This window comes from Chelmon rostratus, chromosome 3 (assembly GCF_017976325.1).
Source record: "Chelmon rostratus isolate fCheRos1 chromosome 3, fCheRos1.pri, whole genome shotgun sequence".
Lineage (NCBI taxonomy): Eukaryota > Metazoa > Chordata > Actinopteri > Chaetodontiformes > Chaetodontidae > Chelmon > Chelmon rostratus.
The window spans coordinates 30,987,224-31,006,023 of NC_055660.1; the positions used below are offsets into that span (position 1 = coordinate 30,987,224).

The following is an 18,800-nucleotide window of genomic DNA, read 5'->3' on the forward strand; positions in this document are numbered from 1 at the left end:
GAAAACATGTTGACATCTTCAACATGTACAGAAACATAAATTCAACTTGTAAATATAAATATCTTTTGTTCAACCAATCCATCTCAACTCCTATTCTTTCCAGCTGTTCCATTCACATCCAACTCTTAGCTATCTTTTCCACATATTACCACCTATCTAATACAGCTAACCATCTTTATATTCAATTTAACAGCCATCCATTTTACCTGAGCCAATATATCCTCCCAACAAATTAATTTATTACGACTAATGGCATTTACCCAGTTTACCTATCCTATGTATTTCAGTGATTTACGCACTCATTTTATCTGATGAGGTGCTCTGACTAGGATTAAACCATGGTCCTCCAGTTGTTGTATCTAGCTGCTTATTCAAACTTCTAATCATGGCGTCATTGTCACACATCTTACCAAATGTTTACATATCTCACAAATTTACGTTATATTCCACCTAACCATCTTCTTATTAAACTTTTCACCACTTAGTTCATATGTCATATCCGAAATCCTGCCACTCAGGTACCACACCAAATCAGGATGAGTAAAGTAGAATGTAAAATGGTTCGACTCCCAAGGGTGGATTGTCCTGGTTTGTTTTAAGAAAAGATCAAAATCAAAATCTGGTCCAAATTTGATTAATTATGTCAGGGCACATCAGGAGTGGAATTTCTCTTGGACATGGGATGCCATAGTGCTGCTATCAACACCAGCATAACTGAATTTCCATTCAACATTATACAATGTGTGTGTGTTTGTGTGTGTGTGTGTGTGTGTGTGTGTGTGTGCCCGCGCGCTTTAAATCTTACCCCATACACCAGCTCTCCAACCATACCATTCCAGATCTTGGTTTCAGCATCTCTTGCTCCATATTTGCCATCTCCCACAATCCTTAGCTGGTAGCGTATACCACAGTGCTTTGCAATCTCTGCAGCTAAGTCAACGCAGTAACCTAGCATAAGTCAAAAAACAAAACAAACAAACAAGCAAGATACTACAATTACCGCCTTGTGGTTGTATGCCTCAGTCAAGTTGCAGCAAGTTACATCCATGTCTGTTCTCACTCACAGTGGAGACTTTGAAAGAATCTAATAATAATATTAAAAATAGCAATAATAAGAAGAAAAAAGTGTATTTGTACAGTGCCACACATGAATTGCAGCTCAAAGTGCTTTACAACAAAGGAATCACACGAATGATGAAAAAAAGATAAGATCAATCAATCAATCAATCAATCAAACTTTATTTATATAGCACTTTTCATCCATTTAAAATGCAACACAAAGTGCTTCACAAAATAAAAGAATACAACAACAGAAAGAATAAAAGCATAGTATGACAGACAATATCCCACTTCCAGATACATACACACATGCGCACGCTCACACAGTGAGACATGGCAGGGCACTGAGGAACCATGTGGGGAAACACCTATGGGAGCCATCCATACCAAGAAGCGCCACAGCCTACAGCCACCGGGAGCCCCGCCAAAGAGACCACCCCGACGCCAATGGACAGGGGCAGACTCCACACTTAATGCAGAGCAGGTATAATGCATAAAAGTTAAAAGATTTAAGAAAGTTAAAAATGTAGAGATAAAATAGACAAATAAATAAATAATAAATAATAGTGATACGATTTTAAGATCTAGTAGTGATAAAGTGCACAACTAAGAACAAGTCATGAGAAATATTAGAAATAAAAGTAACATAATAGAAGAATTAAAAGCGTAAAAGAAATCAGTTAAAAGCCAAGCTAAAAAGGTGAGTTTTGAGCCTCCTTTTACAAACATCAACAGTCTCTGCAGTCCTGATGCTCTCTGGCAGGCTATTCCATAGTCGAGGGCCATGGAATGGCTGAATGCAGCCTCCCCGTGAGTTTTTGTATTAACTCTAGGCATAATGCCGGAGGACCTCAGGACCTGCGAGGGTTGATATGATAAAAGCAGGTCAGATAAATAAGAGGGCCCAAGACCATTTAAAATCGATCCTGAAACACACAGGGAGCCAATGCAGTGATTTTAAAATCGGTGTAATATGAGCCCGCCCTCTGGTCATCGTTAGCACGCGTGCGGCTGACGAAGACCAGAGGGCAGGTCTTCGTCAGCCGACCAGCTCTAATCTTCTAATTGAAGATTAGAGATCGTCTTTTTGGGGAGACCAGAGAGCAGGGCATTACAGTAGTCTAAACGACAGGAGATAAAAGCATGCATCAGCACCTCAGTGGTAGCTTGAGAGAGAAATGGGCAAACTCTGGCTATATTCTTAAGATGATAAAAACCTCTTTTTGTTACATTTTTAATATGTGGAATAAAATTCAGCTCAGAGTCAAAAATGACGCCCAGGTTCTTTACACACTGTGTTGGTTTAAAATCTTACAGTTTTGGTCAAAGGTTCTCTCTCTTGTCTTCAGGACCAATAACTAAGACCTCTGTTTTGTCCTAGTTGAGTTGTAAGAAATTCTCTGCCATCCATGAATTTATATTTAAAATAGAATTGAAAGGGCATCAATTGGCCCTGTGTCTTCAGGAGACACGGCAATGTACAGCTGTGTATCATCTGCGTAACTGTGGAAGCTGATGCCGTGTCTCCTGATGACGTCCCCAAGGGGAAGCATATATAGATTAAAAAGAATTGGACCTAAAATTGATCCTTGGGGCACCCCACAATTTATTTTATGTGTATATTTAAAATCTGTTCCTCAAAGATCTAAAAGGCAGGTTGTTGGGTTTACTTGGGAGAAAACTCGACTAAGTGTCCACTTTCCAGTGTTTCCTCATGTAAAAGTAATGGTAGAGGTGTGTTAAAAAATAAATTCTGTTGGGGTAAAAGACTGGATCTGATATTGTTGATTTTACTTCTGAAATGGTCTGCAAAGTCCTCACAGAGGATGGGGGTTTGGAAGATTTTTTAAAATTGCTATTTGTTAAAAGATCGATGGTGGAGAAAAGCAATTTAGCGTTGTTTTTATGGTCTGTGATGAGTCTTGACAAATGAGAGATTCGTGCCAATTTGACAGTGTTATTGTAGATTTTCAGTTGTCCATCCATCCATTATCTATACACCGCTGAATCCTTTGCAGGGTCACGGGGGGGGCTGGAGCCTTTCTCCACCTCCTCTCTGCACTCCTGCAATTTCTTTTCAGTTTTTTTATTTCATCATTATCTCTCCACGGTGGTGTAGGTTTTGTTTTCATGGTTTTGGTTAAAAGTGGAGAAACTGAGTCCAGCATTGTTTTCAGTTTGCTGTTAAAATTGTCAACAATAAAATCACAAGGTGCAGGTAAAATTTCGGCAGGAGTGCTCTTTAAAATTTCCATAAAATTTGCAGCCACTTTAGAAGTAATGTAGCGTTTCCTCACCATTCTCACTGGGGCCTGCTGGTGGTTAGAACTGGTGATGTTAAAATACACACAGTAGTGGTCAGACACAGCCAGGTCAACGACAGAGGACACACCAGTGGACAGGCCATAGGTTATGACCAGGTCCAGGGTGTGTCCTCTGTTGTGAGTCGGCTGTGTGACGTGCTGTTTAAAATCCATGCAACTTAAAAGATTTAAAAATTCATTGGACATTGGGTCAGAGCTATTATCAGCATGTAGATTAAAATCACCAGTTATTAGAATTCTGTTATAGTTGGTGTGTATGACTGATAATAGTTCAGAGAATTCACTGATAAAAGATGGAGGATGATGGTGGGGTGGTCTGTAAACTGTGATGCAAAGAATAGGAGGACTGCTAAAAACAAAGGCACGATGCTCAAACAATGTGTAGCTGTTAACAGAGACTTAATTTGAGTTCAGTGTATTTCTCATGAAAATTCCACAGTTCCACCCCTTCTTTTACCACCCCTGGTCGAAAATAAAAAATGAAAACTTGGTGGGCAAGCCTCGGTGAGAACAACTGGTGCGTCAGTGCCAAGCCATGTCTCTGTTTAAAAAATGCTGTCTACCTTGTTATCTAAAATCAGGTCGTTTATGATGAAACTTTTTTTTAAAAAGGGAGCCCACGTTCAGCACGGCCAGCTTGATGTTCATGCTGAACGTGCGCTCATCACAATGTGATGAGGTTGAAGCAGGTGTGACAGGAAGTTATTTCGCTTGTTACTGGTCCATGATGAAACTGGTCTGTGAATTCTGTTTGTGATTCTGACTGTGATAAGCGATTGTCACACCGTGGTGAGGTCTGTCTGGTTTTGGGGTTTTTGTCTTGTCATTTCCTGTTTTATTTTGAAGGCCTAACTCTCCTCTCATTTCAGAGCACTTGCCCTTCCTCATGTGTCCCGTGTGTCCACCCCGTCTCCACCTGTTCCTGATTACCCTCCACGTGTTAAATAGTCTGCGTCTCCCTTGTCTTTTGCCAGTGTGTCTTTGTCAGAAGGTCGATTCACCTGTGCCTGCTTTTGCCCATTGCCATTGTCATTGCCACAGCGTTATTTCTTGTAAGCCTTGTTCCTCTTTGTGAGTGTTTTTTGTTTGTAACTTTGATAATTTAGTTTTCTGTTTTCTTTTCTTACATATACCTTGCCGAATTGTTTTCCTCGATTACGAGTGATTTTCTGTTTGCTTGTTTTATTTGTTAGTATCTTGTTCCTCCAGTTTTAAAGGAGTGTATTTTGTTTTGATAGGTTGTCTAATTAGATTCGTGTTCTTGCCCAGGTAACTTTTCATAGCCATTGTTTTCCTCCTTCGGGAGCGTCTTTGTTTTACATTTCATAGCCGTAGTGTTTTTCCTCCTTCAGGAGCAATTTTATTGTCTTTGTTCGTACTTAATGAGAATTCTCTATTAGCCTCATTTAGAGCGTTTTCTGTTTTCTTGTTTAATTATATACTAATCAATTAATTATATATACCTATTGATAGCGATACCCTTTATAGAATAAGTCTCATAGCCTATTTGTTTGACACCTAGCGAAGAGGTTACTTGGTTGCCTGAATAAACATCTGCGAGTAGCATCTCTGCATCTGAGTCCTGTTCCGAGTCCCGACCTGACAGCAATAAGCGATAAGATAAAACATATTATATAAGCGACTATATAAAAGAAAAAAATATGCAGAAAAATATATAAAAAATATGCAAAAATTTATACTGCCTTCAGATTAATAATAATAAATAGTGTTAATACTGTTGTACAGAAGAAGAAAATATGCAAAACAGTAAAAACAAATAAGTAATATTGCACAAAATGTAAAGGATATGAACATATGTTGGCATAAATGACAAAAAACAACAGATTATTTGGCAAACACCATCAATATCCACCGTCTTATTTTAATTGATGCTGGAGTTGAATAATCCTACAGCTGATGGAATGACAGACCTGTGGTAGCTTTCCTTCTTACACACTGGATGCAGCAGTCTGTTACTGAAGGAGCTGCTGAGGGCCCCCACGTTGTCATGCAGGGGGTGGGAGGGGTTGTCTATGATCGATGTCAGCTTTGCTAACATCCGCCTTTCACCTACAACCTCAGTGGTGTCCAGAGGGTAGTCCAGGACAGAGCCAGCTCTCCTGACCAGTTTATTGAGTCTTTCTGTCCCTCTCAGAGCTTCCACAGCCCCAGCAGACCACTACATAAAAGGCTGCAGATGCAACGAAAGAGTCATACTCCTCCACAATCTCAATGTCAAAACCCTGGATGCACACCGGTGAAGTCTGTGGTGCTTTTCTGCTGAAGTCTGTCACCATCTCCTTGCTCTTGTCAATGTGCAGGTGGTTTAGTCCACACCAGTCGACAAAGTTAGTGATGACTTCCCCAGCGATACACATCCAAAACTTCTGGAGGTGGCAGCTGGTTGTGTTGTGTCTGAAGTCAGGTGTGTAGAGGGTGAAAAAGAAAAGGAGAGAGCACAGTACCCTGCGGAGAGCTGTTTGAAGAGCTGTAAGCATCCTTTGTTTTTGCATACAGTAATTCCAGTGTTTTATTGGCATTTCACATACAGGGTAAAGGTAGGGAGAGTTGAGGACAGGGGAAGCGTTGTTGAAATCTCCAGAGATGAGGAGGAAGGCCTGGGGGTGCGATGTCTGCAGCTGTGAGACCCCAGTGTGTAGGAGCTTGCATGTTGGTGCCGCGTCGGCCTTGGAGGGGGGGTACGCCGTTATCTCGATGACATGCGAGAACTCCCTCGGGAGGTAATACGGCCGGATGCTAACAGCTAGCAGCTCAATGTCTCTTGTGCAGCGCTGCTCCTTTACACTGATATGTGCTGAATTACACCATCATTTGTTCACAAACATCTCTATGCCTCCACCCTTCCTCTTTCCGCACTCCGTTGCTCGCCTGTCCACTCTCAGCAGATGGAAATTGTCCAAAGCGACATGCGTGTCCGGCATGAGTTCGTTTAGCCACGTCTCCGTGAAACACATGACGCTACACTCACGATACTCCTGCTGCAGTCTGGTTCTTATTAGGGAGAGATCTTACATTCCCCATAATAAGAGACGGTATGGATGGTTTATACCATCTTCTCTTGTCCCATTTTCTCATGGTAAGAAAACAGATGCAGTCTCTCCTCCTTTGTTGTTTTGTCTTGTATTAAGTGTAATTTTGGGGAAATGGAAGTCATTAAATTTTATTATAATCACCACAGTTTGAAGATAGGCACGCAATATTAGTGTCAACAATTCAGTGTCTAACCAAATGTGAAATGCCATCACAATTTCCTGTTCTGTTCTTGAGTAATGGCGTTGAACTTTGGCCAGAAAAGAGTTTTTGGCAGAACTTTGAAGCTGCGGATACCTCATCAGAGTGAGTGCCAAGTTTGTGCCAAAATATAAGAAATTTCCTGAAGTTGTTCATGAGAATGGGACAGTACAGATGGACAGACAACCTGATAACATAATGCCTCCAGCCATGGCTGTCACCTGCACCTGTATAAACGTCTGGAAAAAAATCTGACTGTAGAACTTTTCTAAAGCTTTAGTAAATACGTAACAAGTAAACTAAATAAAATTTACAAGCTAAATATTGAGCATCATTAAACACACACACAAACACACAGCATTTATATAGGTATCTATATTAACATACCTTCATAACGGTCATTGTCTTGAAACAGCTCAGCATTCTTCTTCAGCATCACATAGGGGGCTTCCTACACACACAGACACACATTGATTAATCTCTGTTATACTATGGAATATTACCTCACTCTCAATTTTGCCATTTTGTTTTTTAAGGTACAGAAAACACAGCCCTTGCATTTATTAATCCCATGCTTATATCCACTGAATTTACTGTCAATTTTTCTATCAAAATGGCACAAAATGCCACATTAAATAACAGGAGTAATGTAAATAGGAACAGAATATTTTTTTCTTCCAGTCAGAAGGGTGTCTTATTTCCTGCCATTAGAAGCTGCTCATGTCTGAACTGTTTATACTGAAATCCCAGCTCATGCGGCTGTTACATTGGGTGTTTTTTCACAATGGGCATCATGGTGGAAAAAACATTGTGTTTGTGTGTTCATTACCAGTATTGTCGTAACGATGACTGTCTTGTTTTCCATTCCCATGGTGTCATTGGGGTAAAGGTCTGACTTTGTCACCACCATCTTATCCACCTCATTCCAATAGCCAATCTAAGAACGTGCATGGACGCACGCACACACACACACACACACACACACACACACACACACACACGTCATATATCTTCCACATAGCTACATGTTATCATGGAATTCATGATGGCAAAGTAATTCTTTAATTACCTTTACAGGTCCATTGTTCTTCAGTTCCATGATTGTCACTGAGTAGTTGATTCTCTTACCGTACTGGTCAAACTGAATGTTACCTGTCAAACCATCGACACGCACCTACACAGAGAAACAGAGAAAGAGTGTGTGCACACATACACACACACACACACAGACACACACACACACACACACACACACACACACACACACACACACAATTAGAGCTGGGGGCATGGAGTTCTTTTCCACAAAAAAAGAATGGAAAATGGGCTGTATTTGTATTGCGCTTCTCTAGTCTTGACAAACACTCAAAGTCAGCATTCACCCATTCAAACATTCGAACACTGGTGGCCTGGTGGCTGTAACCATGCAGTAACCATTCACACACACACAGCACTAGGAGCAATTTGGGGTTCAGTATCTTGCCCAAGGATACTTTGACGTGATTGCAGGGGCCAGGGATCACACCACTAACCTTCTGATGGTGGACAACTGCTCTACCTCCTGAGCCACAGCCACCCCAGAAGAAGAAAAGAATGACACAATTTTCCACAATTTGACATATAAAAAGTTTAAGAGGATTATTTTTTAAACGTCTGCCTGCCTCCCAACCAAAACTATCATAAGATATAATAGCCCGAAGCACTGGTTCACCCACCAACCAAGAAAATTCAGGCAGCACAAAGAACAGGCATTCAGGGAGCTTGACCAAAACCTTTTATACTAGGTTTGAAATGTCCCTACCAAAAACACTCATGGGTCCCCAAATCCAAGGAAAGCCCCAGGACATGATGATGGCCCCCTAGTTATATAAAAGCACTGTGTCAACCAGCTCTCACCAGTGTTCTCATTCATTTTCAGTCAGTCCATTTCTAAATGGACTCATCTCATTTCCAGAGAAGGGTGGAATTACAAACCTGTGTCCAAAGTTGGGACACGTTGTAAATTGTAAATAGAAACAGAATGTGATGATTTACAAAACACTGAAACCCCATATTTATTTGACAATAGCACAAAGACAACATATCAGATGTTGAAACTAAGAAATTTCATAGTTTTCTGAAATTTGTATCCTGCCACACGTTTCAAAAAAGGGGGAACAGGGTCATTTTTCCCACTCTGTTGCATCACCTCTTCTTTGAACAACACTCTATAAGAGTGTGGAAATGGAGGGGACAAATTGCTGTAATTTTGAAAGTGGAATTTTTTCCCCATTCTTGCTTGATGTACAATTTCGGTTGCTCAACAGATTAGGGTTTCCTTTGTTATATTTTACGTTTCATAATGCAACAGACATTTTCAGTGAGTGACAAATTTAGCACCCGGACTCTATTACTACGGAGCTATGCTGTTGTAATGCGTGCAGAATGTAGTTTGGCTTTGTCTTGCTGAAATAAGCAAGGTGTTCCTGGAAAAAGATGGGGTCTACTTGGCAGCATATGTCGCTCCAAAACCTGTACACATCACTCATCATTAGTGGTGCCTTCACAAACAATGTGTGGGTTACCCATACCATATCACTGATGCATCCACATCAGTCGCCAGTGAGCCAGTTCTAAAAATAGCACTAATCACGAATTAGCTGTCTAAAATTTTATTTAATTGTGTTGCTATTCTTTTTGAATTACATTTACAGTGATGTTAATTTAAAAACGAATACATAAAAACGTAAAAAAAATGTATATCATAAAAAAAGTTTAATATACGAACTCTGACGTAGTATGGGTTGGGTTGGTGACCCCGTTTTAGACAGTGTTCAACTTTTCTGGAAACAGACCTTTTGCTCTGACATCTGTTGTTGTGAATTATCATATTGGTATATTAATATGCCATTTACAGACCTCCCTCTGAACCCTTAACAGTTCGCCTACAGAGCCATATGCTCTGTGGACGATGTTTTTTTTTTTTTTTTTTTTAATTCACTTTTATTAATCCCAAACTGGGAAATTATTCTCTGCATTTCACCCATCACTGATTTACTGAAACACACACACATGCACATGCAACATGCAGTGACACACACAGGAGCAGTGGGCTGCCGCATCAGGCGCCTGGGGAGCATATGGGGGGGTTAAGTGCCTTGCTCAAGGGCACATCAGCCGGCTAATGGAGGGGGGGGGGGTAGATACTCCACCCTGCCAGTCCGGTGGGGGGAATCGAAACGGCGACCCTTCGGTCACAAGCCTCTTCTCCAACCAGGCCTTCAGTACTATCCTCCCTGACTGCACACCAAGCTGCTGCTACAGCTGCTTGCCACAGGTATGGCTTGGCATATGCTTGTCTACCACCCTCCCCACCAATAATAGAGGTCCACAAGGTTATGGGAGGAGGGGGTGACGTGCTGACGTGTTGAGGTAAGCGTATTGTCCCATTCATAAACTTCAACTGGTTCAGAATTCAGCTGCCCGCATCATCACCACCTCTATCCACCACATCACTCCTGTCCTTCAGCAGCTCCACTGGCTCCCCATCAAATTTCGCACTGATTTCAAAATCCTTCTGGTAACATTCAAGGCCATTTATAACCTCGCCCCTTCTTATCTGTCAGCTCTCCTCCACGTCCACACCCCCTCTCGCTCCCTCAGATCCTTCTCTACTATCAATTTGTCTGTCCCCTCCGCCTGTCTCACCACAATGGGGAGCAGACCATTCAGCCGCTCTGCTCCCCGGCTCTGGAAGTCATTACCACCCGAAATTAAAAACATTGATTCATTTTCCCGTTTTAAATCCACACTCAAAACACACCTGTTTAGAATCCCTTATCCTACTTGAGGTCAACTGGTCAGTCTGATTTTACACTAATTTGTTTTATCACTTCTTTCTTTCTTTTCTTTTCTTTTATTGTGTTTTATCGTATTGTTGTTTGATATTTCTTGTGATGTAAAGTGTCCTCAAGTGTCCTGAAAGGCGCTTTTAACAAATAAAATGTACTATTATTATTATTATTATTATTTCCTGTTTCCGGTTGCTCAATCCATAGGTGTAGCTAGCCAGGCCCCTGTAGCTCGTGCGGACCGACCAAGTGTAGCTCCTGCTAGCCGTCCCTCGGAGGATGAGTGACTGTTCGAAGGAAGCATAGTCCACAGCATCACCAACCACTTCAGTTTCCAACAGATATTCCCCTCTCAACGACACACAAGATGAGAAACCAACTTTGGTTATTGGCAGCTCTATTTTGAGACATGTGAAGTTAGCGGCACCAGAGATAGTCAGATGTATACCGGGGGCCAGAGCGGGCGACGTTGAATCATATTTGAAACTGCTGGCTAAGGATAAGTGTAAATACAGTAAGATTGTTTTTCAGCGGTAATGACACCCGATTACGCCAATGGGAGGTCACTAAATTTAATGTGGACTTTCTGGGGAAGACCTGGTCTGATTAGGAGAGAGGGCATCAATCCCACCTTGGACGGAGCAGCCGTGACAATCCAGAGTTGAGTCCAGGAGGCAGAACTGTAGTCCTATACACTTTTCTGTGCTTCCATTAGAGCAGTTACCCACCCAATACTCCATAGAGACTGTGTCTGCCCCCCGACCACTCAAACGAACTAAATCTAAAATAAACAGGAGATGAGTTATATGCAAAAACTTAATAAAAATTAACACCAGCACCGCAACAGTACAAGACAGGAGAATTAAATGTGGACTGCTTAATATCAGAAATCTGTCTTCTAAAGCTGCATTTCTAAATGAGTTAATATCAGGTCATAATATTGTTTTATTTCGTCTGACTGAAACCTGGCTGTCTCATGAGTATGTTAGCCTAAATGAAGCTACTTGGCCGAGTCATACTAATACTCATGTTCCTTGAGGCAGCGGCAGAGAAGGTGGAGTTGCAGCCATTTTTGACTCTAGCTTATTGATCAACCCTAGACCCAAACTCAATTATAACTCATTTGAACGCCTTGTTCTTAATCTTTCAAACCGAACCTGGAAAACATCACAGTTTTATTTTTCATAGTGTACCGCCCTCCTGGTCCTTATTCAGAATTTATATCTCATCCATTGTTATTGTGGCCGCTTACATCCCTCCGCGGGCTAATGCGTTTACATTTGCACTATTACATTCTCAATGTTTCATTGTTTAGTTTGTACAGTTTTTACTTAGTTTGTACAGTTTTTATTTAGATTGTACAGTTTTTACTTACTTAGTTTGTACAGTTTTTATTTAGATTGTACAGTTTTTATTTATCTCTTTTTTAATATATGTCCTGTCACAAAGGGTTGAAGAGTAACGCAATTTCGATTCTCTGTTTGTCCTGTACATAATGCAGAATTGACAATAAAGCTGACTTTGACTTTGACTTTGACTAAGTTAGCATTAGAGGAGCTGTACTGCCTGATCAGCGGGCAGATGAACGACAACCCGGAGGCGGCCGTGATTGTGGCGGGGGACTTAAATCACATTGAACTGTGTTTCCCAAATTTCACAAGTACATAAAGTTTCCTACCAGAGACAGTAACATTTAAATCAAGTTTACTGCAACATCCCTGCTGCTTACAAGGCTGTAGCAGCTCCACACCTGGGCATGTCAGACCACATCTCAGTTAAACTCATTCCTGCCTACAAGCCTCTGGCCTGTAGAACAAAGCCGACCACCAAGACAGTACAGATATATACTGAGGAGGCCTCCTCTGCACTTCAGGGCTGCTTCGAGCTGACAGACTGGACTGTGTTCAGAGAAGAGGCAGACCTTGAGGAGTACACATCATCTGTATTGTCCTATGTTCAGTTCTGCACTGATGCTGTCCTCCCAGTCAAGACCATCACAGTGTTTCCCAACCAGAAACCATTGCTGGACAGCATAGTGCAGTCCCTGCTGAAAGCCTGGGATACTGCCTACAGATCTGGAGACAGGCTGGCTTATAGCAGGGCTCGAGCAGAGCTGAAGAAGGGAATTAAGCAGGCCAAGCTCCAGTACAAAAACAAAATTGAAGATCACTTCAATAACAACAACCCCCAGAACATGTGGAGAGGCATCAGAACCATAACGGACTACAAGCCTAACACCCAGCTCGCCAGCCACGACCCCACCCTGCCTGACACCTTAAACAGCTTCTTTGCCCGCTTCAACACATCAGGCAGCAGTGAAGTCACACACCTACCCCGGCTGGAGGAGCAGCACCAGCCCCTCGTCCTGCAGCAGCACCAGGTGACATCCACCCTGAGGAGGATCAACACCCGCAGACAGCACACAGCCCTGACCCACGTGCAGCAGCCCAACACCTACGTCAGGATGCTATTTGTAGACTTAAGCTCAGCTTTTAACACCGTCATCCCAGACAAGCTGGCGCTGAAGCTACATGCAGTGGGTCTGCCTGCGTCTCTGTGCCACTGGATCAGAGACTCTCTCACCAACAGGCCTCAGGTGGTGAGAATAGGGAACATCACATCATCCCCTCTGGTCCTCAGCACGGGCACGCCACAGGGTTGTGTGCTCAGCCCAGCCCTCCTCACCATGTTTACTCACGACTGTGCTGCCATACACCCCACCAACACAGTCGTGAAGTTTGCGGACAACACTACAGTAGTGGGTCTCATCTCAGATAACAACGAGACCCACTACAGAGAGGAGATACACCAGCTCACCCAGTGGTGTTCAGCCAACAACCTGGTGCTGAACACAGGGAAGACCAAGGAGGTCATTGTGGACTTCAGGAGGTCCAGGAAGACGGATCACGCCCCCCTCCTCATGGACGGAGAAATGGTGGAGCATGTGGACAACATCAGGTTCCTGGGCCTCCACATCACATCTGACCTCTCCTGGTCGATGAACACCTCCCGCCTGGTGAAGAAGGCACAACAAAGGCTCTTCTTCCTCAGGAAACTGAAACGAGCTGGACTCTCCTCTTGGTTGCTCGTCAATTTCTACAGGGCCACAATTGAAAGCATCCTCTGCCTTAGTGTGACAGTGTGGTATGGCAGCTGCACGGCACAGGAGAGGAAACAACTGGCACGGGTGGTTAAAACTGCACAGGGCATCGTGGGCTGCCCCCTTCCTGACCTAGACTCTATATATGAAGGCCGGGTCAGGAAGAGGGTGAGATCCATCGCCACGGACCCCAGCCACCCGGGCCACAGACTGTTTGTACCGCTACCATCAGGAAAGCAGTACAGGAACATCCGCACCACCACTAACAGACTGAGGGACAGCTTCTTCCCCAGAGCTGTTAGAGCTATCACCCCCAGCAGCCCCTCACTGCAGTGAGAGACTGTGAGAACTGTGAACCACTGCACACCGCACTTTACACCTACACCTCTACCTCCACCTTCTGTGTACTCAACTTTTAGTACACACATACACTTAACTAAATTACGTACATTTTAGTATATTGGCACATTTCGTTTTCATTGGTATATTTATTGTCCACTGGTATATTTTATTCCGTTGGTACATTTCACTGTGTATATTTTATTCTGCTTGTATATTTTATTCTGTTGCACATTTCACTTCCATATTCTATTGTTTATTGTTTAGTATATTTTATTGCCTTAGTATATTTTCATTCTGTTATATTTTTTAATTGCTTTACGAATATTTTTATTTCATGTTGGTTTATTTTATTTTATTGTAGTTATCTTAATTTTATTCTTTCTAGTCTTCTTATCTTTCTTACTATCTGTTCCTTACATGGGGGTTGCAATGAAAATTTCATTAACATGTTCAATGACAATAAAGACTCTTGAATCTTGAATCTTGAATTCTCAGAGTTCCTATCAGGGTTAGTCCTTAAAACAGACAAAATAATTATTGTAGGTGACTTTAATGTTCATGTGGACGTTGATAATGATAGCCATAGTACTGCATTTATCTCATTATTAGACTCAATTGGCTTCCGTCAGAGTGTTCATGGACCTACTCACTGTAACCACACTTTCGACCTTGTTCGAACATATGGTATTGAAATTGTAATAATAATTTCAACACAGAATCCTCTTTTGTCTGATCATCATTTGATTACTTTTGAATTCCTATTACCAGACTACCCGCCATTAGGCAAAAAATCCTCCACCAGATGCCTATCAGATGCAATAGCTAAATTTAAGGATCTGATCTCATCAGCATTTCACTCAATGCCATGTCTCAGTACAACAGTGGACTGCTGTGACAAGATTAGTCCTTCTCAAATTGATCATCTGATTGATAGCGCTACAGGTTCATTGTGTATGACCCTTAACTCGACTCAACAATTTCTTCATCAAAATCATCAACCTGTATCTTAGATCCCATCCCAACCAAGCTGTTTAAAGATGTTTCACCCTTAATTAGATCTTCTGTATTAGACATGAGCAACCTGTCTCTGTCAACAGGCTATGTGCCACAGTTCTTTAAAGTAGCTGTAATAAAATCTCTCCTCAAAAAGCCTACTCTTGATCCAGGGGTTTTAGCCAACTACAGACCTATATCTAACCTTATTGAGAAAGCAGTTGCTAGTCAGCTGTGCAACTTTTTACATAACAATAGTTTATTTGAGGATTTCCAGTCAGGAACCTTAGAAACTCACTGTCCGATGAGATTAACTATGGATGGCATAGCGCTGGCCCCCAGTACAACAGTAAGGAATCTGGGAGTCATCTTTGATCAGGATGTGTCATTTAACTCCCACGTAAAACAAATTTCAAAGACTGCCTTTTTCCACCTACGTAACATACGTAATTGCAAAAATCAGACACTTCCTGTCTCAAAATGATGCAGAAAAACTAGTCCATGCATTTGTTACTTCCAGGCTGGATTATTGCAATTCCTTACTATCAGGCTGCCCCAGTTTGTTGCTAATTACTCACCAATAACTGCGCTGCACTGGCTGCCTGTAAAATCTCAAATATAATTTAAAATCCTTCTCCTTACCTACAGAGCATTAAATGGTGAGGCACCATCTTAAAGAACTTATAGTACCCTATTACCCCAGTAGAACATTGCGATCCCAGAGTGCAGGCTTACTGGTGGTAAGTCTCTAAGTCTCTAAAACCAGATTGGGAGCCAGAGCCTTTAGTTATCAAGCTCCTCTCCTGTGTAGTCATTTTCCAACTATTGTCCAGGAGGCAGACACCCTCTCTACATTTAAGAGCAGGCTTAAAACTTTCCTCTTTGATAAAGCTTACATTTAGGGCTGGTTCAGGCTTGCCTTGGACCAGCCCCTAGCTATGCTGCCATAGGATTAGGCTGCCGAGGGACTTCCAATGACACACAAACCTCTGTTCTTCTCTCCCTCTCCATCCGTATGCGTTCCTATCCTATCAAGGCATGTTACTGACTTGGCTTCTTCCCCGGAGTCTTTGTGCTTTCTCGTCTCACAGGTCCGAATGGAGAGAGGTTGAGCCTGGACTACTGATGTCACCTGCCAGACATCCACTGCAACCTTTATTGTTATTAGCTATGCTACTTTGCTGCTTATTAGATCATTAGTGCCGTACTATGTTCATATACTATCTGCTAATTGTATGTTAATACATCACATACATAAATATATCACATAGGCATATACCATGCCATATGTACTTTGAATACCTATAAATCTATTACAGCTGTCAAAACTGTGATTTCTGTCAAACTCAGAACCTCTCTCTCTCTCTCTCTCTCTCTCTCTCTCTCATCCACCCAACCGGTCGAAGCAGATGGCCGCCCACCCACAGCCTGGTTCTGCTCGAGGTTTCCCTTCTAAAAGGAAGTTTTTCCTCCCCACTGTCGCCAAGTGCTTGCTTATGAGGGAATTGCCGGGTTTCTGTAGATAAAGAGTTTGGTCTGTAAATGCTCTATATGTAAAGTGTCCTGAGACAACTTCAGTTGTGATTTGGCGCTTTTTAAATAAAATTGAAATTGAAATTGAAATTGAAATGTGCTCTCCCCATATCTGTTCTCTGTTCTGACTACACCTCCGGGCCATCCTTCCATTTAGTCATGTCAAGTTTGCTGATGACACCACTTTCCTAGGCATGCAGGAACATTGCGTTAAAGTTGGCTGCATGGTGTTCAGATAAAAACCTGGGGCCATCTTCACAAAGGTTCTGAGAGTACTCACAAAGAACTAGCAAGGAGTCCTAGCTTAGGAGTGATTAAGAAAAACTGCAGAACCACTCTGAGCAAGGAAAGGGCTGAAACTTTGGGTGCATCTCAATTCTCTGAATTGTCGTGTCCTCTCTCCTCACTCGAACCGGAAGTACTTGTGGTCCACCATCTTGCCGGCCTGCTCTGAAGATCAAGGAGTGAGGAGCAAGGAGGGATCTCAGAGGAGCCATGAGTGCATCCTTCCCAGAAGTCTTTCAACTAAACAGTAACGCTATGTTCTCCAAAGAGCAATAACACACAACATTCAATTTAAATTAAATTTATTTCATCCACAGCCTGTTTAGTTATGTTTTCATCTTTAATATAAATATTTGATCATATAGACTATAGGACTCTGTCATTTATAAAACTTCACGTGCCGGAAACTTTGACGTTATGATTACATAATGATTGGCCACGTTATGTTTACAGAACTGTCACTGATATATAAACCAAATACATTGGATTCTCGTCAATTGTTCTGCATGTTATCTGAGTGAAATGACTCTCCATGCATCCCTGGTGGGAGAGACTAAGGTGCAAGGAAAATACGCAAGTGAGGGAAATGTGGATGCAATTCAACATAATTGGAAACACAGTTCTTCTTTTTCAGTAACCTATTCACAGGCTGATAGTTGACATGAGTCTCATCTCAAGTCATCAAGCGAGCTCACCAGAGGATGTTCTTCCTCAGACTGTTCTGGAAGATGTACAAGTCCTCGAATGTTCACACCCAGTTCTACAAAGCCATTATCAAGAGTGTAATCACATCCTCAATCACTCTGTGGTACCCCATATCCTGTGACCACACCAAACCCAGACTGGAATGCATCATCATCATGCCTAACCCTCACAGGACAGGATAAAGTGCCTATGAGTGCTCTGCATGTTACCAGAGCCAGTGAGGAAAGGGGCAGACCCATCATACCCAGCTCACTGTCTCTTCAGGAAGCTCTGTCACTTCAGGAAAGACAAGTGCAATATGTGCAAATGTTGCATAATGCAGCATATTTACTGTGTTATCCTAACCTGCATATAAATGCCAAGCTGCATATGTAGCATAATGTAGCATATGTTATTATTCTATACTGTATATAATTCTTGTTTTAGCATTTTTTACTTTTAACTTAACCTTTTTAATTTTTAACTTTCCTGTTCACTCACGGTATCGTCAAATCAAATTCCTGTGCACATTGTACATTTTGTGCAACCCCTTAAGCTTTAAGCTTGAGCCTGATTGATTCTTCATATAGCCACATTTGATTTCATAGGGCAATTTACAGCTAAATCAAGGATATCACACCGGGCTTTAAATGACAAATATAGTAAATGGTCTCAAGATATATAGTCAAAATATAGGTATAGATACCTTAAATATGAATCTACATGGCTAAAATTTTGATTTCCTGAATAGAAATATAGATATTTATGTAGATAAATGTAATAAATGGCTTTTATTTTGGTGAATGCCTGGATACACCACTTGAAAATGTAAAATATTCATTTTATGTGGTATTGGTATCAATGTTTATTAGGCCTCATGCTGTAGTCCCTTTGTGCTTTCCAGCCAATAATACTCCCAGCTATAGTCATCAGCAGGCATCTATTTGCAAAAAAAATTCAGGGGGAAATAAAAACCTACTTCACTGTGTTCAGATTTCTATTTTCCAATGTATTCCCTCAGTAGTAATAAAATCATGACTTTTACTGATTTTTTTTTACACTTTTTTACACAAAAAACTCATCACCTCCTGCCCACAATAGGTGCTGTTTCTTCAAACACAGAAACCATAAAACCAGCTGCTAAGCCTGTTGTATATGTAGACAACTTTTCTCTCGTCAACCATGACAAACTAATTTCAACAATTTCTTCATCAACATCATTAATCTGTAATTTAGACCCCATACCGATTAGGCTGCTTAAGAAGTTTTACCCTTAATTGGCTCTTCTTATTAGATATGATCAACCTGCCTTTATCAACAGTCAACCACAGTCCTTTAAAGTAGCTGTCATAAAATTACTTCTTAAAAAGCCTACTCTCAATCCCATGATTTCTAGCC

At 41.7% G+C, this 18,800-nt stretch overlaps 1 protein-coding gene across 5 annotated transcripts in view; it reads right to left on the minus strand.

Moving 5' to 3' along the window:
• LOC121627755 (glutamate receptor 2-like) overlaps positions 1-18,800 on the minus strand; it is a 155,290-nt gene that overhangs the window by 50,779 nt on the left and 85,711 nt on the right. For all 5 annotated transcript variants that reach the window (XM_041966799.1, XM_041966798.1, XM_041966797.1 and 2 more), the window contains 4 exons: positions 7,705-7,809; positions 7,465-7,572; positions 7,023-7,086; positions 806-948 (listed from right to left, as the gene is read on the minus strand). In XM_041966799.1, the coding sequence (XP_041822733.1) occupies positions 806-948; positions 7,023-7,086; positions 7,465-7,572; positions 7,705-7,809 (420 nt within the window). The remainder of the gene's footprint in view (positions 1-805; positions 949-7,022; positions 7,087-7,464; positions 7,573-7,704; positions 7,810-18,800) is intronic.